This window comes from Stegastes partitus, unplaced genomic scaffold (genome assembly GCF_000690725.1).
Source record: "Stegastes partitus isolate 25-593 unplaced genomic scaffold, Stegastes_partitus-1.0.2 Scaffold46, whole genome shotgun sequence".
Classification (NCBI taxonomy): domain Eukaryota; kingdom Metazoa; phylum Chordata; class Actinopteri; family Pomacentridae; genus Stegastes; species Stegastes partitus.
Window position 1 is genome coordinate 390,577 of NW_007577777.1, and position 21,510 is coordinate 412,086.

The window sequence follows — 21,510 nt, forward strand, 5'->3', positions numbered from 1 at the left end:
ATGTTGTCTGCGAGGTAAATGTCCGTCCGTCCCAGAGGAGATATTGCGGCACTGAGTCACGGTCTTGCTTGTTTGCACGCTGCAGCTGCGGGGCTCTCAGGTTCAACCGTGTGGCTTAATTAGGACATCCCGGAAGAGTTGCCGGTGCTGTGCGCAGCGGAGTGACGGATCAGGGAGGCAGGAGGGGACCGCAAGGCAGCAGCAGCCACACGGCCACCGATCCGTCCCGGGAAATTCACAGAAAACTTCTTTTTTTAAAATTGCACGACCACAGGAAGGAGGTAAGATGTTCTTCTAGGAGAAACTGCTCACGATTTCTTTTAAGCGAATGTCAGGTTTTGTGGATTTCTGGGTGGGGCGGAGAAGCAGAGTCCGGCCGAGGGGGTGTGCGTCTTTGCGCAGAGATGTCCAAACAAAGTCATCCTCACCTGCTGCCTGCGCGCCGTGCTGTTTGATATTTTGGCAGGGAATATGAAAGCACCCTCTGCTGACTTTGTTGACAACAGGTTCAGCTTTTTTACCTCGTTTGTCTGCTGGAGTAGCGGTGATATTGTGGCGCGGACTGTGAAGCATCAGATTTGACGAGGGGCGTTGAAAGTGCTGTCAGCGTGCCAGTGTCAAGTCATGGTTTATTATAGTGTGACGGTGTTCTGCTCAGCTTGGGCCTGACAGGGCCTGCTGAGCCCCTGACAAAAAACAAAGTGGGTTTAAAACAAACTATTATTTACTTTTGCAAATATCCTGTTTATTGTGGTACATTTGTGGAACATCAGTCTGCAAAAGTCAACTTTAACTAACTTTTAAGTCCACGTGGATCAGGTATAGTTGATATTTTCCATAAAAACAAATTAAAACTAGTAGATAGCTACTCATAAATAGTCATGTCATGTGATCAGAAGTTCTTTGAGGTGAGACTGTTTTGTCCAACAAGATTATATACGATCAGCTGCTTCTCACAGGCCTGTAAACACTCACACCTGTTGCTCCCAAAGGCCTTGTTCACACTCTACACTGTAAAAAATAATATTAATAATAATAACAATAATAATAAAATACATTTTTTTAAAAAATGTATTATTTTTTTAATGCACAGAAATATTATTAAAATCATAACATTAAAATCCTGTAAATGTAAATAACCATACTTTTTTTTTTAAGGAATATTTTTTGGCTTAAAAATACACTTAATATACATTCACAAATTTTTAGAAAATTTTAGAATTTTGTCAATATTTTTCTTTTAATTTAATAAATAAACCTGATACATTTAACTTTAAAATTGTAAATATATAATTAAAATGACATAAATTAATGGCAATTAACAGAAAAATAAGTATTTATCTTGTAATTTTAAATAGATTTGTTGTACATGTGTAGAAGGTTTTATTTTAAAAAATGTTGAATGAATACATTGTATAAATATATGAATAAATATAGTTTTTATGATTATATATATGATTTATCATTGTATTTATCTAGCTATATAACTATATATTATCATTATATATTACAGATAATTTAATTGTTTTTGCACACTTAAATATTCTTTATTTAGCTTTTTAAAAAAAAAAAAAAAAAAACCTACATGATCTCAACTAAAATTAAGGTTACTTATAGCATATATTTTAATTATGGAAAAGTATTGTATTTTTATGAGATGGCTATTTTCTGTTATTCAACAATAGTTTTTTGTGCCCCAGCGGCCATAATATTACCATTTTTTTACCTTTTTTTCTCACAATACATCTTAACCATTGGGTTATATTGACTTCACAGCTCTTAATAACACATTAGGCAGATCATCAATATACACAGAGTTGTTGTATTTTAATCAAAACTACGATGCTGCAGCAGTTTCTTTTGTAAGTGGAGACAAACACCAGGTCGCTCACTCACAGCTCACACTGATGATATCACAGCTTCCTGTTTCAATGGGCTGCACGAACACCGTCAGCAGAACCATCATTTATGCCGTTTGCTCTGATTTTTCTTCATCCTTCATCTCCACATTGTCCCAGAGTACAGCTCAGAACACTGAGACCTACATTAGAGAGTCTTACAGTTGGCCCATAGCAGCAAACGCCAGGCTGTGGCCCAATATAGCCCCGAAGATCAGATACCAGGCCAGGGGGTTCAGGAGACACATGCGGGGTCAGGGTGAAGTCGGTAATATCTTTCCACTGCAGGAGCATGTGTGCTTTCTCAGCTGCTGGTTTTGGTCCAGGGTCTTCAAGTAGCAGACGCTGTTCATGATGTGGAGTCTACCGAAGAACATTTCCTGGAAATTATACGCAGATGAAAAACATTTTTGTTTCCCTGTTCTTTGTGCCACACAGATGTATTCCTGCTGCAACCAGCAGGCTTAATTCCTGGCTGATTCCCATTACAGTTTTTGTGATGGGCTGAATGTATTGAGTCCATATGAAAAGCTTAAAGAGCATCATTGGCCATGTCTCTGCATTGCCATGGAGCATTTGGCCGACTGACAATACAACCAGTGCAGACGCTGGCTGTTTCTGCTTTATGGTTTATGAGCAGATTTTGAAGTTGTCATTGAGCGAGACAGTGATTAAGTAACTTGAGCTTTCACAGTTATTTGATTCTTTGCCATCTATTTATTATAAATGTGCAGCCACTGTGCAGCAACAGTATTCTTTTTCAATATACGTTAATCATGATGTCACAGTGTTAGATCTTTAAACAGCTCCAAAACCTAAAGATTAGATGAAATGCTGCTGACCAGACCGTGATTTGATTGACTAAATGTTTCATGGTTTTTGTAAAAGAGTTATTAAAAGAGTCATCAAGTTGTATCATCATTGGTTTCAAAGGATTCATGGGAACAACTGAAGCCATCCAGTCTTCCAGATGTTGTTCTCACTTCAAACTACTTACAGCAGAAGCTAGTAATCAATCAGCTGGAGTATAGATGCTCATAAATCGCTGATAAATTCCTAATATCGATAATATAGTTGAAGATGTATAACTTTTTTCTCCTGCTGTTTGGTGTCCGTTTGTATGAACTGTCGCTCACATGCATATCACCTGATATTTTGTAGATTTATATTTATTGTTTTTACTTTTTTGTGTGTACTTGTTACTTAAACATGTCTTGTTTTATCTTTTTTATGTTTGACATACTGTATAGTGGCGCCTTGAGGAAATAATAAGAGCAATTTGACTCAACGTTCAAACTTAGGATAGGAATCTGACGGGCTTAATCCTAATAGAAGTCCTGGTTTCGATCTAACCGGTTGCACACTTGTTGTCAACCTGCATGCAGCTCTCCAGAGGACGGCGGAGCAAGTTTGACTTAGTCAGGCTGTCTTTATGTTCGCTGGCTCAACAAACCTAAAACCCCAGTAAGACACAATGGCTGTCATGACGATGGTTGTCAGCATTTTTTGTTAAACAGGATTTCTTCTTCAGACTTCAGACACAGAAGCTGCTCATTTCTAACATGACAGCTGCACATTACTAGCTAACCTTCATTCATTCAAACATGATGCTGAAGAAGGACACTTAAGTCCAATTGGTATTGATGAGGGCTGCAAGTTGGCTCGGTGGTTAGCATCGTTGCCTCTCAGCTAGAAGCCGATTTGCATCCCGGTGAGGTCACCTGGGATCTTTCTGCATGGAGTTTATACGTTCTCTCCGGGTTCTCCGGCTTACTCCCACAGTCCAAAGACATGTTGAGGTCAATTGGTGATTCTAAATTGTCCGTAGGTGTGAATGTGAGTGTGCTTGGTTGTCTGTCTCTAAGTGCAGCCCTGTGATAGACTGGTGACCTGTCCAGGTGTCCCCTGCCTTCACCCTAAGTCAGCTGGGATAGACTCCAGCCCCCTGCGACCCTAGTGAGGATTAGGCAGTGTATAGATAATGGATGGATGGATGGTGTTGATTAAATAATCTTTGTGATAAATACAGATAGACTGATCAGTTTTCTCTCTACCAGCAGTGTGAAATGGACTTGGCAGTAAATCAGGTCAAAACCTAAAAACCTGTTTATGCGTCACCAACTGAATGTGTGTTGGTTCCTTCATCAACAGTTCCAGTTTGTTCATGGATTTCCTCGGTGGGGTTACTAATATACAGCGTAATGTATTTCCTAGAGTCTGTGTCGCTCATAGAGAATTGTTAAGAAATAAATTGATGAAAGACAGATGTTTTAATCCAAAACCAGGCAGGCTAGCTCTGAGGCATCAGTTACCATGGTGATGTAGCAGGTTAAAAGAGCGCCACCTTTGTGATTGTGAAAACTCTGACCTTGGGCTCAACGTATCTGCTAACCCGCTAATCTCACTTCATGGTGCAGCCCTCAGGTTTGTGCTCTTGCCTAAGAGCTGTTGTGACCCAGAGAGCAGAAATAACATCTGAGTCCTGCATCAGGCATGTGGCACTGCTGGGAGATTTCTCCAGGGAGATGATTCGATGACGCCCATCATGACATGTTTGCTGCTCATAGCACATAATTACCAGACATAACTTACAAAGATTACAGACAAGGAACAGTATTCAGTCTGCATAGCTGTCGTATTAATGCAGAGCCTCCTGGTGTTTTCTTTTTGTTTTTTTTTACAGATCATTTTGTGAAGCAAATAAAGTCGTCTCTCTCCACTGGACTGTGTGTTGGACGCGCAGGTAGCAGGTGTCAGATTAGGATGTGTGTGTTACCTAGCAGTGGTTTGCCTAAACATGCAGTGGGCTGCCGGATTGAATTCCCACTCTGTTCCCTAATAAATATTGGAAACAAGCCGTCATTGCCTCATGGTGAGACATATGGCTGGTTGGTGTTAAAGACGGAGATACAACACGGTTTGTTCTGCATTCTCAATTATATTTCAGCCAGGTTCAGTCACTGTTTGTTTACCACTTAAGAGATCTGTTTAAACTGAAGCAACAGACAGAGAGACAGTTTGAAATGCTGGCAGGAAATAAAAAATGATAATTCAATCAATTCTGGTTTTGGATTTACTGGATTTTGGGATTGTAAGAGCTGCAGTTTCTGGGGAGAGATCTCAAGAATGCATGATAAGTATCTGATAAGTGGTGCTGTAGATGCTCTCCTTTGTTTAGATATGACTGTTCCTGTCCTTGTACCAGGAGCCCTTTTGATTATATGACAAACTTATCTGCACAAATTTATATGCTTGTTTATTTGATGTTTTTTTCCTCACGTCTTCTTGTTGTTGCATATTTCATTAGGTTTTCTGTAATTGCTTCCACTGCTCTTCATTCTCGTCCTTTCCTCTCAGCTTGGCAACAGTTTCTTTCTTCCTTTAATCCAATTATGTGATACGTTTTTTTACGCTCGCGGTCGAGGTTGTGACTCCGGCAGAAGGCCAGAGAGCTCAAACAGTGACAGTATTCACATAAAAACCAGCTGCACCGACTGCGTTTAGCTTTTTTAGGAAAATCAGGAACGGCAGGGTGGGAAAGTTGAATAGTGAATGTGTCCGCTGCTCAATCATTATCTGCGGCCTCCCTGTAAAGAACCGTTCAGCTCAGCGATACGTGAAGCGAGACAAAGATTAGACGTAATATTATTTCAGCTATAACGTTTCACGCTTGGCAGCAACGAGGTTGTGATGCTTCAAAAATAACAGTGATTCTGCTTTTGTTTCTAGGTTTGTCACCATGGAAGGATTAATGCAGCGGCTGGAGCGAGCTGTGACCCGCTTGGAGCAGATGTCCGTCACGATGCAGGCGTCCAGCGGCATGACTAACGGGGACTGTGTCAACGGCATCGATGGGGGTGAGTATCACTGCTTCAGTTAAAGCTTTGGAGAGATATTAAAGATTGTTTTGGGAGCTTTTTTTTTTTTTACATTTATTGGGCAGTGACAATGGACAGAGACAGGGAATGTGGGAACACTGAGAGTAGAGGAATCAAACCAGGAGACTGCTTTTACATCCATGTGCTAGGCATCCTAACCCCTTCCATCCATCCATTATCTTTACACCACTTAATCCTTACTAGGGTGATGGGGGGCTGGAGTCTATCCCAGCTGACTCAGGGTGAAGGCAGGGGACACCCTGGACAGGTCACCGGTCTATCACAGGGCTACACTTAGAGACAGACAACCAAGCACACTCACATTCACACCTACGGACAATTTAGAATCACCAATTAACCTCAGCATGTTTTTGGACTGTGTAAGGAAGCTGGAGAACCCGGAGAGAACCCACGCTGCACGGGGAGAACATGCAAACTCCATGCAGAAAGATCCCGGGTGTCCTCACCGGGACACGAACCGGTGACCTTCTTGCTGCGAGGCAGCGGTGCTAACCACTGATCCACCTTGCAGCCTCATCCTAGCCCCTTGTAGGAGTAATAACAGCTCTATTCTCCTCTGTTCTATCCTGTTCTTGAGCCACTGAGTACATTTAAATCAAGCAAAGCAAATGACCGAGGATTCACATCATGCCTGTTTTGCACTCCCTGCACTGGCTCCCCATGAAATTTCGAATAGATTTTAAAATTCTAGTTATGACTTTTAGAGCCTTGCATGGCCAGGCCCCTACATATGTCTGTGATCTGCTGTGCCCCTACTCCTCTGGTCGCACCCTTCGGTCCTCGGGCCAGAACCTCCTCATGGTCCCAAAGACCCACTTTAAAACCAGAGGTGACTTGTCCTTTCAGGCTGTTGCTCCTAAATTGTGGAATGCCCTTCCTCAGTCCCTCCGTGAAACAAATTCTGTTGATTCGTTTAAAAAGCAGCTGAAGACACATTTGTTTAGACAAGTTTTTAGTTGATAGGATTTCTGTTGGCTTGCTTTTTATCTTCATTATGTGCCCTATACTGTTTATATTATTTTGTCTTGTGTGAAGCACTTTGTGATTTTATTCTGTGAAAGGTGCTATATAAATAAAGTTCTTCTTCTTCTTCTTCCCTGTCCGTTTCCAGCTCTGTCTCAGTGCGTGGAAGCCTTCGACGTGCTGCTGACAGGTCCAGTGTCCGAGTACCTGAACAACAGCCGAGCCATAGGGAGCGAGGTGGAGAAGCACGTAAGTCTTCGCCGCAGATAATCACAGCAGAAAATCCCAGCAGAAAATCCCACACAAAAGTTGGCCTGTGAGTAATGAGTCGCTCGCAGACGCACACCTGTTCATGCGCCAGCAGCTGCTGTAGGCAGATGTTGCCACAGCTGCCGCGGTAGCGATCCGCAGTTTCAGTATAAGCTGGTTTGTCTGTGTGTTGTTTGCCAAAGAAACTATTAATCATGCTTTAAGGGGGAACTGTGTGAATTGTAATACCAAATTCAGTTCATTTGTCTTTTGTTGCATCTAAACTTACCTCTTTATCCCTAAAACATAAATCCTCAGCTCACTTTTACCTCAGCAAAACTAACAGTGCAGATGCTGCCCCTGATTTTGAGAAATCTTTTCTATTTACTAAATAACTTGAAGAGTAGCTTGATATTTTGGGAAATACACATATTTATTTAGCCAGTTAGCTTAGCTTAGCACACAAACTATCCAAAGGCAACAACATCCACCTTTCAGCACCTCTAAAGCTCACTTTTTTAACAACTTCTCCAGCTACACTTTTACTATACAGACATGAGAATGATACCAATCTCCTCATCTCGCTCTCTCCAACAAGGAGTCTGACAACCCTCTAAATGTGCATCTACTAATTCTACGCCTGATTTATGCTTTGCTGTGAAGGCAGATTGTGCAAAGCTCTTCAGAATGACCCGCCCTCCTCTCTGAAACGAGCACTGTTGGACATAGCGGAGCCAGCACTGATTTTCTTTCGTTGCCAACCTTCATCTCACTGGATGCAAATTTATAAACAAACAGGATTGTCTTCCTCTAGATTCCACTGAGATAAGCATTGCTGTGGAAAACTGAGGGATAGTAAGGAGTGTATGGGAGGTCCCAAAGCAGCCGAGCAGTATGTGCATGTGTGTTTTTGATAGCAAAGGTTTCCTGTCCTCCACAAAGCCAAGGATGGGAGTATGATTGACCTTTGACCTTCCATTCATTTATCAAACTGCTCGTGAAGCACCTTTTCCTATTTGGTAATGACCCATACTCCCACTAGGCCTGCAAGAGAGTTTAATGGTAAGCCAGTTGGCAATAATAGCTGCGTTATGTCCTTGGAAAACATCCAGAACAACAGCGAGAGAGCTCCAAAACAGAGGAGTAAATCCAGTCAGAAAGAAACTTCCCTGAACAAACCAGAATGCTTGTGTTTCCTCTGTACCTTGAAAGACGATTTCTATCTCTGTGTCCCATCACTGAACGAAGTGGAGGAGGGGAGTGTGTGAGCGAGCGAGAGCCAGAGGTGGTTTCTTTAGGTTTGTAGAGCTCCTTTTATGGACAAAGGCTCCTTGGTGGTTCCCTCGGCCTGAACTGGAGGTCTGAGACACACTCAGGACACGGCTGGCTGGAACCAACCCAGACCCTGTGTGTTTGTGTGGATGTGTGTGTCGCGCAGACAGATTCACTGCATGGATTTTAGTAGCCAAGAGAACCTGATAAACAGCCTCTGCGAAAGTCAAAGCGTGTTTTTGTCAGAGCGCTCAACATTGTGTGTGCTCTACGCTGCAGTGACAATAAAACATGACATGAAACCAGCCTGACTTTGCTCTCTGTGACTGACAGGCAGAGATGGTGAACAAGGCCCTGCAGACTCAGAGAACTTTCCTCAAGATGGCTTCCACACACCAGGAACCTGCACAGGTACAACAACAGACAGTTACCATGGAAACCAACTGATGATGTGACAGAATGAATGCTTCTTACACTACATTTTTTAATTGGCTGTCAGGATCATTATCAGAAACATGCCTAAATGCTACACTAACGGGCAGCTGTGGCTGAGGCGGTAGATCAAGTCGGTCAATGATTGGAAGGTCGGCAATTCGATTCTGCCCTGAAACCTGTGTCATGGTTGTTGGGCAAGACACTCCACCCACCTCGCCTGGTGTGAATGGATTGTTTGAGGTGGTGGTCGGAGGGCAGAATGGCTGCCATGCCTCTGTCAGTCTGATCAATTGTTATTATTACTACCCCACTGTGAACTCTAAAACCTGCTGCTGGGTTGAAAGGCATGCTATCTTTAAAACAATTACCAGAATGACACTACTCATCATATCCAGAAACTGTAAAAACACAAAGAATAGTTACATTTTCACATTTCCAGTGGTCGTTGTACTACTCATATATACAGACAGTCAGGAAAATGATCCATGTCCAAGCTTAAAACTGTTATTTTTAACCAAAATTACTTTATTCTACAACGTCTCATTTGAAAATTCTGCAAAACAAATTGTCTGCATCATACAGAAAAACACAAAAACTTGGCTCTCCTCTGCACAACGGAGGGGAAGTCATTAGTGACTCAGCTCGGACCAACATAGATTTCACAAAAATTCATCAACGTTTCTCTGGAGCTGCAGGCTGCTTAAACAGAGCAGAGAGGAGGTCGAAAAAAATGAAAAATGTAAGTAGTAAAATGTCTGGTATGGAGGGTTGCCATTTTTTTCCAGTATTGGCAACCCCTTCCAGGAAAAATGTATATGTTGAATTCATGTTTTTTTTCCAGCTGTTTTAAAATGTGGGAATTAAATATTTGCTTTTTATAATTTATGGCTTTATAACTGTGCAATATTACACAGAAGACACTTTTGAATTCTCTCTGCTTATGCTGTTTCCACAGATATGTGCAGCACTTTGTAGTAAAAGTGTGACAGGAGCGAATAAAACACAGAGAGTTGAGAAGGTTAAATAAAACTAAACAGTACATTCCAATTCAGTTGCCAGTTGCATATATTTATACAACTATACTGTTAACTGGAGCTAAACTTTGTGACGTCAAGACTTCTGCTTCCCTGCAGCCAACAGTAACAGATATTTAATGATTTACTCTCAGCTGTTAACAGTTCAAGTGACTTTACTACTTATCACACTGCTGTTATGGTCGTTTTCCTTATTAATTGCAGTAGAATTAGAGGTAGCGTCACCATGTGACTTGATGCTGCCCATGTGATTGGCTTTTGCTGCCTGAGCTGCACAAAACTACGGCAGTAAACTGGAGTGAGTCGACTTCGGTCCGGTTCTCACGACTTTCAAACACAAATCGCATCAAGTATTTCACATTAACCAGCAGCCCAGCAGAGACATAAACTGTATCTCAGTGGTGTGTGTCAGCCTCCCCTCCTGTGTTCCCCAGCAGGCCGGCCTGTTCACAGAGGGATTACTCTGCTCTTTGACCAAGAAAACGCTAATACAACACATTCCCAACATGTTCACGTATAGAGAAAAGGGGGGTGGGAAAGAAAGCTGTGTGTGTGTGTGTGTGAGAGAGAGAATCGATATGATATCATCACATTGGCCTTCTGTTTGTGTTGTGTGTGTGTGTGTGTGTGTGTGTGTGTGTGTGTGTGTGTGTGTGTGAGCCCACCAGGAAGTGATTACTCCCTGTCTGTCAGGTCATTGGTTATGAGGCGGTGAAAAGAGCATTCAGTGATAGGCAGAAATGCAAACAAGGAAGGAGAGAGAGACCCAGGAGAGGGGCGGGGTGACGGGCAGGAGGGAAGAGGAGGTGGAATTCAGCATCATTGGCTAAATCCAAAACAAAACACGGAAAATAGGAAAGAAAAGGTTCATGAACTGCCATTGACTCTTTTCAAACCGGGGCCAAAGTCATCGGCAACAATGCTGCCAGGAGAATTGATCTCCCCACACCCAACCTGTCAGAGGCCGACTGTAAGGCCGTCAGCGGGAATGCAGCACACACTCAGTCATTACTGCCCTCTGGGTGCAGGAGCAGGACCCTGAGGTGCAGAGAGGTGCACTCTTTGGCAAAAGCTTGTTCCCCACAGCCACAGCGGGTGACCCCTACACGTTTTGTGTTTTGTGAGATAATGTGTGTAAAGGTGCTCTGACACAGATCTTCTACCCAGCGACCATAAAGTCTAATTTTGCCTCATCCAAGTAAGAGCTTCTTCCTCTGTTCTGCCTCTAATGAGCTTATTTCTACTGATTAATCTATCGACTATTTTACCAATCGATTGGTTGATTTAAATTTCCTCCAAAAAAGCAAATTTGTTAATTATTTAAGTTCATTTTACTTTGACAAACTCTACATCGTTGCATAATGCCGCACAGTGAAATGTAAACAAAGGTTCACATTTCAAAGTGCAAAGAGTGAAACTGGTCATTCCAGCGTGATGACAACAAATGAAAAAGAGGTCTTATAATTAAAGTCAGTGGTGGGACTGCAGTAGAAATCCAAGTTTGTGTCGAATCCTTTCACAAAGTGAAAAAGAACGATCTGTATATTAAACAAAGTGGTAAGCAGTTCCATACTCTGAAGCCTTATGTCTCTGAAAACATTTAACTGAGCTGTAAAACTGTAACTCTGTCAGCAAGCTGACCAATGCCTGGAGCCAAAAATGACAGACATCATAATGCAACGACTACATGGTGATATTAAAAAAACATTTATTGTAATAAAGTTAAAAAAAAAACAAAAAAAAACAGTAAAACATGGTACAAAGCTGAACTTTGAGGCAAAAACTTCTGAGTCTTAAGGTGCAAATTGGGAAAACCAGAAGTATTGCATTTTGCTGCATAGCTATTGTGACGGCCTAGTGTCAGCTGCTGCCATGGAGGCCTAGAATTCCATTTACCTGTGGGTCCCTGAAGGCATCAGGACGGCCCATAAAGTTCAGACGTCCCTCTCTTGCTTTCTCTCTCATTCATTCTGACCCGGCTTCGTTGGTGATGACACATCTTTCTCTGTTACCTTTTTGCTTTGTTTCTGCGCCACAACACCTCACATCCCATCATGTTCACTCATTCACACCCACGCTACTGATACTACTGATAGTCACACGCCATACTTATTATTATTTGTTAAATGGTTTGCTTTTGGTTATGATAAATATCCTTGCTTTGAGTTCAATCTGTGCTCCTTGCCATATTTGTTATAACCCACGAGCCAGGTTATGACACTATGTACAGCTGTTATGTATTTTTAATAGCGAATGTTCAGGTTTTCAGCAAGAAAAGATGAAACACAGTAAAGAGCAGCAACATATATCTTAAGTCTTGTTCCACTTTCATGTCAAATCAAATAAAGTTTATTGTCATTTTACTGTACATACACAGTAGTACAGGCAAGATGAGAGAACGTTTCTTCAGGATTATTCAACCAGCAAGTTTTGCAGAATGCACGTCTGGGATAAGACACTAAACGTTCGCTGTCACTGCTTCCTGAAGGGGGCGCTGCGTCCATGCACGTCACCGTTCATTGAACATGATGAACCTCTTCAGGTCCTGGTAGGTCTTCAGGGACACAAAGACACACACGATGGTGTGACGATGGTGAAGCTGCAGATGCTGCCCAGAGCTAGCTGTCTGGCTGTCCGCTCAGAATAATGTCGTCCCCTCCAACTGTATGTCCGTCTGGGATGTTGTCATGGAGCCACGTTTCTGTAAAACATAGCTCGTCCAGCTTGTTGTCGAGAAAGCGGACATTGGAGAGTAGGAGCGACGGTCCTGCTGGTCTGGAGGGGTTAGCCTTTAGCCTAACATGGATCTCCCTCCTCCTCCTCTTCCTCCTCCTTTGCTTACGTTCGTACTGCTTCCTTCTCTCTTGGGCAACTGCCGGCGTAGTCTCCGATCGGACTCCGTGTTGGTGTAGTATGTCCACATCACAACTGATTGCCACAATTCCAGCACCGTTCACTGTCCTGACGCCCAGCAAAGTCTCCCGGCCGCAAGTTTTGCGGATTGAACATCTGGGATAGACAAGACACTCAAAACGTTCACCTTCGTTGTCTCCTGAAGTGGCCGCATATGTCATATGAGATCATTAGATGAGGAAGACTCTGATGTCTAACATGCATTGACCATATTACACCATATCCCCTGAATTTAGGTGAACAGCAGACGTTGGTTGATGTGACACGTCCGCCCTTGTTGAACTTTTTGGACACTTTTGCTTCAGTCCCACCGGCACAGTCAAATACACCCGTCTAGCTTATCATCTTTAGCTCAGGCAAGTGGAACTCAGGCTGTTGTAGCTTGAAAAGGTTGAGACATCAGCACACTATGCGCAGTAAACATGACCTAAAAACCTTTCGATGCACACACACACACACACACACACCAAGTACCTGCACACACAAACCACCACTAGAAAGCCCTCTCCCAAAAAAAAACACAAACACACACGACCTCCATCATTCATGTCTATATCTGTAGTCCTCAGTGCAGATGTAGAAGACTATGTGTGACTCTCTCTCTCTCACACACACACACACACACACACACGGCTCACAAACTTCTGGTCTTTCTCTCGAGCGCAGCCTTGTTGTGCTGCCTGACTTTTTATGGGCATGTTCTATATTTGAGCCTGTTGTCAGTGTGTGTGTGAGTTAGACAAAGGGAGAGAGAGCCAGAGAAAGTGGGCGTCTCTCTCCCATGTGACCTCGGCCTGGCCTGTTAACTCCGGTGTGTGCGATTGTGTGCGATTGTGTTGCTGGTTGTTGCGGTTCACACACACACACACACACACACACGGTGGACTTCCACAGCGTTAGAAACCCTCCTCCAGCTGTTCTCCCATTGTCGTCCTTCACTCTCCACCTTTGATCCGGTGCTTGTATAGGAAGTCAAGGCCTATGCTGTTACAACACACCGAGCTCAGTCCATCAAATGATGCGAGCCGACGTTTTTGATCTTTTTTTTTCGCTGGCTCATTCTCTCTCCGTCTGTGTTCACAACTCATAAAACCCACATCTCTGCCTCAGTTGACTCCTTATCAGTGTAATCATTTGTACATTGTATGTTGAAAAATTAAAAGGTTTTTCTCTTGCGTAGCCTGATTTGACTGAATCGTCCTTTTTGCTCCAGGCAGGATCAAAGCAAACGGTCTGCTTGGTGTATTTTTTCATACTTCTGGAAAAAGTCAGATCAGCTGTTTCTTCTTTTCCCACAATGGCAACAGCTGAACTGATAATTCCACTTTCAGTTACCAGACAAAGGAACTCCAAATGCAAAATGATACAAATGTAATCAATAACAATAATGTTTGATTGTTTTTGATTAGAGACAAGTTAATGATTCAGTGTTAATAATTCACTTATTGGTGTTTCAGGAACTCTGTAAAAAACAAAATAAAACAAAAATAAAATTTGTAATTTAATTAAACTTTTTCATTTTATAGATTTTTGTCAGTATTTTTGAAATCCACAAAAATATCAATAAAAATACAAAAACACACAGTCAATTCATAAGTCTAATGTTAAATACCAAAATAATTATTTAAAAAAAAAACTGTAACTGTGAATAACCATACAATTACAATATATTTAAAGACAATTAAATATTTGACATTTTAAGAATATTTTTAAACCATTTTTGATCCTAATTTCACAGATATTTAATCTATATTTATTCAATAAAACTGTTAAATTTAAGTTTAATCCTGTGAATATATTTCTAAAAATAGATTAATTAAAAGAAAATATTTCTTTTTCTTCTTCTTCTTCTTACTATTATTATTATTATTATTATTATTATTATTATTATTATTATTATTATTGTGGATGATTTAATTGTTTTAACATATGTAAATATCCCTCAATAAACTTGTGCAAAATTAAGGCTAGAAAATGTGATTTAATTATGTAAAATTACTGTATTCTTATTTGGTGGTTATTTTATCTTATTTTTTTGTATATTTTAGTATGTGCCCTAGCTGCCAGAAAAGTATATACATATATACATATACATATATATATATATATATCAATTAGTAGCTGTTCTAATGCATACTAGATACTGCAAATTTCCATTTCAGTGATATAATTCATGATGTAGTCAGAGCGTCTCACCAGCACCTTCTCACAGCTGCTCAACATAATAACAGTAAATGTGCAAAAGAAGTGTAGATTCACCTGTCAGCAGTGTAGATGCCTCCAATATAGCAGAAATAGATTTTTTTGTTTCATTTGTTGCTCCTGAGCTAGAAAAACAGTGTCTCCAGATCCCATGTTGACATGATTCCAATGCAGAAATTTGCCAACAGTTCAAAGTGCATGTGGGAATTTGGCTTTTGTTTTCCTTTTCTAACACAGTAAGTCCTCTGTGTACCTGCCAGTCATTCTTTCTCATACTAAGTGTTTCTCCTCAGTGAGCTGCATGATTGAATGAGGGGAAGTCCACAATCTGACGGAGGCTCTGACTCACAGAATACAAGTCATACTTTCACTCTGAGCGCTGATGACGACGTTGTTGTTGTTCTGCAGTGTAACGGGAGCCAAACAGCTCAAAGTAACACGGATAGATATTCATGTTGCTTGCAGTAATAATAATGATCCTATAACACAACAATCTAACACTCAGAGAGCGGCTGTTTTTCTACCCTTTAAATACATCTTCCATTGCTCATTATGTTTTTATGACAAACATAGAGTCAGGTGATTAACAACATACAGTTAAATGCAGAAAATACAGATAGCAGCTGCAAACTTCATCCCCAAATGTGGCTTGTTACCTTCAATCCTTCCTGCAGTACCGCTCAGCAAACATCCCTGTGTGCTGCAGTATGGTATCTGTTTTGGAAAAGGAGGAGATATAATGCTTCAAAGACAGTTATTATGTGGACTTAGTGAGAATAAAAGCAGCTGGTGGAGCAGAGAAAGGGGCTTCTATCTGGGCTTATTGAGATCATGTGCATCTGATTGGGGGAAGAATTTGTTGGAGGAAAGAAAAAAATACTGCTGTTTTTTATGGCTGCTCCGCACGCAGGCATTAAATTCTTAAAGGTGATATAAGTAATGTTTTCATATCAAGCATCCTCGCACCCCCACACCTGCGTATCCTGTGTAGTGGTGGGATGTAACTAAGTACTTTTATTCAAGTACTGTACTCTTTTTTGTTTTCATGCCACATTCTTCTTCAATAATATTTATCTGACAGCTTTAATTATGTTAAAAAATGCTGATTTTTGCACACAAAACATATTAAAAAACGTATTAACTGCTGCGTTTTGTTATAAATCAGCCATTTTGATTATAGTTTCCGGCACTTATGGTTGCATTTTTCACTATTTTCAGACTTTTTCCAAACAATAAACCGATAAACTGAATAAGCATGAGATGAAACATAATGAAAATAAGTTTGTTGAGCTTCACCTCAACAAATTACAACAGTAAAATCCTGTTATTACATTAATGCACAAGTAATAACAATGTAATGACATAATATATCAGTTATAACATTACAGGGTGCATTTTTCTGCATTGACTACTTTTACTGTTACGTTTTTAAATAAATGTTTTAGATATCAACATTGTCAGTGTAGGACTCTTCCTGCTAACAGAGTACTTTTACAGAGCACTATTAGTACTTTTACTCCAGTAAAGAATGTGAGTATTTCCTCTACCACCGATCCTACACCAAGAATACAGAGGAAATAAACCTTACAGTACATGTTCAGTGATTTATTAGGTGTATATCATATTGTCTTATCTTATCACCACCAGCTCCTTCAATACCAGACCAGTGCTCTGCTGTTTGTTCATCAGCTTCTCATCTGAATACAGAAACTATTTTGTCACAGCTCGTCAACGGCAAAACTTTCACATTACATTCACTTCACTGCAGATCAACAACAACAACAAAAAAAAAAAGCTTCAGCGACAATTCACAAATGAAACGCTGCATTCCCGGATCTATGCAAGCGCAGGCACATGTGTGATTGGTAAACTGTAAACAGTGGAGGAGCGGGACGCCTTACAAGGCCAGAGGGATCTCCCCATGAACTGAGGAATGTCTGAAGGAGGCTGAGCGGCGGGGAGGGGAGCTGGGAGCTGGGAGCTGGGAGACGAGCTATACTGTAGCTGAGATCTGGAAGTTCCAATGGAAAAAGGCTCTGGCACGTAAAATTAGATGCAGCCCAGTTTAGGAATTATTGGATGGCACCGAGAGTGGGACGGGTGCCGCTGGGCAGGGAAACAGAGCTCAGGTTGTAAAATCAAATCATGTTTAACAGAATCCTGCATGTAAACCGAAGGTCTCAGTGAGGTCTTCCACTGAACAAGTAATTCGATTGAAATGTAATTTGAAGTTTTGAACCTGATGCCCTCCCTTCTGATGCCCCCTCTTCTCCTGCATCCCTCTGCTGCTCCTGCAGACGGAGCTCCGTGACCTGCTGAAGCCCATTTCAGATCACATCCAGGAGATCCAGAGCTTCAGGGAACGAAACCGCGGCAGCAACCTCTTCAACCACCTTTCGGCCGTCAGCGAGAGCATCCCCGCTCTGGGCTGGGTGGCTGTGGTAAGGACGAATAAAACATGGAGAAGATAGGTTAAAGGAACTTATGGAAGCACAAATGCATACAAACAGATACTCCTCATGATGATGTGTAAATCTTTGCAATATGTCTTTGATATATAGTCTAGATGTTAACGAAAAATCACATTAACAATTGGATAAACACAAATTATTATTTTAGAAATGCACCGGACAACCAGATCTACACTTAAGCAGAGCTTCAAATCAAAATGCATAAACATCCGAGCATCCAGTCAGATACTGCTAGTATAAATAAACTCGGCCCTCCGTGTTTTTCTCCCTCCAACATGCAGTATTTCTGTTTCCCATCAATACAAAATCTCTCCTTCTGAGTTCAGGATGAATATCATTTAGATTAAGATCAAAGCTCCTTTTTCTTCAGTAATTGAATAAAAATCTTTGAAGCTGGTTCTGTTCTGTGTAAGATGCTGTCAGGAGTTCAGTTCCCCCCCCCCCCTGCATGAAGCAACCCAAACCTTCAAGATGTCACTATCTTCTTTTTACTCCCAGATGAGGATAAACCTGCAGGGAGTTTATACGTCTGAAAAGTGTTTCTAATGAAGGTGCATCTTTCCTTGTGACAGAGTCAGAAACCAGGTCCCTATGTGAAGGAGATGAACGATGCCGCCACCTTCTACACCAACAGAGTGCTGAAGGACTACAAGGAAACGTAAATATGTTGAGAAGGGTTATTTTTGTGTGTGTGTTTGACAGTGAAAAGGACAAAGACAAAGAAGGAGGGGAATCTCACGCAATTGAAAATCCCTGACTGGGATCCAGCTGAGAATGTTGCAATTTCAGTATTTGATATGGATCACTGTGCCAAGTAACCTAAATTGTGCTAAAATTCCAATTTTATGAACTCAGAGTTTAAATGTAATTGTCTTAATTTGCTAACTTTGACCAAAGCACTTTTGAAATCGTATGAAGCAACAACTTTAAAAGTAACAAAAATGAAACTGGGATGATACACGTTGACTCTCTTTGCGTGAGTTAAATGAAAAAAATGGTACCACTGTCATGTCCCTGTGGTGAATATTAAGTCTTTGCTCGCAGCCAGTTAGCTTAGCTTAGTTCCAAGACAGAAAACAGGAGTAAACAGCTGGTCAGGGTTTGTTTTTTTAAATTTTTTTATAGCTAACAAAATGTGTGCGCACAAAAACTGAAGTGTGAGAATGACACATACGGGTTTTACGGGGGATTGTGTGCCAAACTATTTCTCAAAAGAGCAAATGACATCATCAACACTTGTGATTAGGTAAATAACTTTAAATGTTACAACAAAAGCTGCCTTTTACAACATAGCTGACTTGTTTGTTAAAACTGAAAGAGGAATCCAGGAAGAAGCATTTTGCATAGTTTCAGACAGAGAGCCAAGTGCATTTCAAAGGCTGTTAGCAGAGCTGGATGTACCAAATGTAATTACTCCAGTTTTGTTTTCATTTACTTTAACGAGATATCTTGCAATCTTGCCATTTTGTGACAGGTGGTATCATGTTTAAAAAAATGTAAACAACGAGCAGCTTGTATAGAGAAAATAAGGTAGGACCTAAGATGGAGCCCTGGGGGATGCCACATTTAAATGGAGCAGAGAAAAGATGAACAGTTGCCTATTCTGACTATGATGTTTCTGATAGGAGGTCATCCAGTTCAACGCTGTACTCTGGAGACAAGCTTCACACTTTTGCCCTTTTTAGAGAACATCATGGTCAACAGTGTGAAATGAAATAGAATGAGACCCAGATTTAACGAACAAGAGGATGTTGTCAGAGTCAGAGCTTTAAAACCAGACTTGAATTTGTCATGGGTTTTAAATGTATTCAAACAGGACCTTTTTCTGAGATCGTGAAGATAATTTTTTGCTTAGAGATGAATCTGGAGTTATTTCTGCTCAACAATAAAAGTATTATGTTCTTGATTGTAAGTGCTGACAAACTAGTTTGTTATTTTGTGAGTTTTTGGGACAGCACCGATCACTCTATGGGGATTTTTAAGTCAAGCATGACAGTTCTTTTGTTTGAGAAGCCAAACTGTTTCTTGGCCAGGAGAAGGGACTTCCTGGAGCTTTGCTATCCTGGCAACCTTAGCTCAATAACTTCATCAAGCTTTTGCTGAACAACCACAAGTGGTATCTACTTTTTCTCACATTCAACAAGAAAGCCACTGATCAAACTAGTCCTTTAACACCTTCTGCCCACCTGTGAGGTAACTGCAAAATGTTGCACCTTTGCTGATTTTGTAGATGTTGTTCGAGCTCCTTTGTTACTATCCATCCTCGTACCCAAACCTCCATTCCCTGCTGCTATCTGACCATCATATCTTTGTGTCCACCTCCCTCCCCAGTGACAGACGTCATGTGGAGTGGGTTCGCTCCTACCTGTCCATCTGGACCGACATGCAGTCGTTCATCAAACAGCACCACACAACCGGACTGGTGTGGAGCAAGAGTGTGAGTACACGAACAAAAATAAGCTTTTTTAAATTAAGCTGACTTAATTTATGCACACCATCCTCTCAAACATGTGCCTGAAAACAACAAATCACTCCTGTAGCAGCTTGGTTTATTATCTTAGCTGTGTTTTCACTTAGCTGCCGTTTGCAGGGCCTTGATATTTTTATATCAGCTCAAATTCACTTCTACTTTTTTGCGCACACTTCCATTTTTAGTTATGGAGCAGCCAGTTACATAAACCGCTGCAGAGAGCATGAATGAATGAATGAGCTTCTCCTCGGTGGCTGCACACCGCAGTTCTCTATAGAGCTCGCAAACCCTCTGTCACTCCCACACACTTCTGTTTATGGATGTCTGCTCAGGGACTCCTCCTCGGCACTCAACCTCAGCAGATCCCCGAGATTATGATGGCTCGAAACCAAAGCCTTTAACCAACACTTGACTTCTCTTTCTTGTCAGTTGGAGGGGTTTCTTGTCTTTTTTCACTCATACAACTTTCTGTAAGGAATTGTCGATCTCATGGGGAAACACAACTGTATATGTTTTATCTGTGCTCTAACTATGGAGCTACAACCTGGAGATGGTTAGATTAGCTTAGCTTAGCATAAAGACTGTAAATAAATGGAAACAGCTAGCATGGCTTGGTCAGAAGATACAAAAATTCCAGTGGAAGTTGCTTTTTTCAGGCTGGAAAATAGCTCACAGCACCCCATAAATCCATAATGTGCCATTTTTACACTTAGGTTTTTGTATGGGTTAAACAACTGAGATAAACTGTGTTCCTCACTGAGCTTCAGAGGTGCCGTTCAGAGGATTGTGTTCCCTCTGGACACAGCCAGGGCAGCTGCTTTCTCCTGTCTCCAGTCTTTATTCTAAGCGAAGCTAACTGTCGCCTGACATGAGAGTCTATCAATCTCCCATCTATTCTCGGCACGAAAGCCAATAAGCACATGTCCCAAAAGGTTGAACTTTTCCTTTAATGTGACATGATCAGATGAAAACCTAACTGATGCTCAACAACTGTGCCCACATGTGTGTGTGTGTTTTGGGGTTTTTTTTGCACATAGAAACTCGAGATCCCGCAGTGGCTGTGTGTGTCAGCTGTTGCCCCTGCTGTCGGGCGACGGGGCTGATGTGTGTGCGTGAGGGACGCTGTGTGTGCGCGTACAAGGACGGGAGTGTGTTGTGCTAACAGGTGGTCCTCAGGGTTTACTTGAATGGAGGTTTTCTTTACAGAAGGACCCCGACAAAGGGCCTGTGTACACACACAGCCTGCGCCGTAACTTAAACTGCAGGGCTGGTCCCTCTCCTCAGCGCAGCCGTCATCTGCTGCTCAGATAGGAGTTCAGTGACAAGCTTATAGTCTGACACGTACAGCCTGACATATGGACGCATGTGTACGCACGCAGACGCACTGAGAGTCGCATTGGTTCTTTCAGACTGGACTCAGGGCAAAAAGGGAAGTTAAAATTTAGTAAAGTATGTGTAAAATGAAAAACATGATGGTAAATAGCATCTGTCAATCAGGATTATTCTAGTAAATGACACACTTTGAATAGTTTTAGTCAGAGAGCTGCCAAACATTTGGTCTAGATTGTGGGCTTACCGAGAACCAGCATCAGGCCTGCGGACAAGAAGTATGTTCTGGATGAGACAAGTGAAAGGACTTTTGACTGCAAAACAGCGTAACACACATTTCATTTTTGATATGCTAATTATTTTCTCAATATCCAG

At 41.5% G+C, this 21,510-nt stretch overlaps 1 protein-coding gene across 1 annotated transcript in view; it reads left to right on the top strand.

Moving 5' to 3' along the window:
* Positions 1 to 21,510, top strand: part of cap2 (cyclase associated actin cytoskeleton regulatory protein 2) — a 25,975-nt gene continuing 4,465 nt past the window's right edge. Inside the window, exons 1-7 of the mRNA XM_008306628.1 lie at positions 1 to 281; positions 5,628 to 5,755; positions 6,909 to 7,009; positions 8,615 to 8,692; positions 17,163 to 17,306; positions 17,909 to 17,994; positions 19,668 to 19,773. Of these exons, the coding sequence (XP_008304850.1) occupies positions 5,638 to 5,755; positions 6,909 to 7,009; positions 8,615 to 8,692; positions 17,163 to 17,306; positions 17,909 to 17,994; positions 19,668 to 19,773 (633 nt within the window). The 5' untranslated portion in view covers positions 1 to 281; positions 5,628 to 5,637. The remainder of the gene's footprint in view (positions 282 to 5,627; positions 5,756 to 6,908; positions 7,010 to 8,614; positions 8,693 to 17,162; positions 17,307 to 17,908; positions 17,995 to 19,667; positions 19,774 to 21,510) is intronic.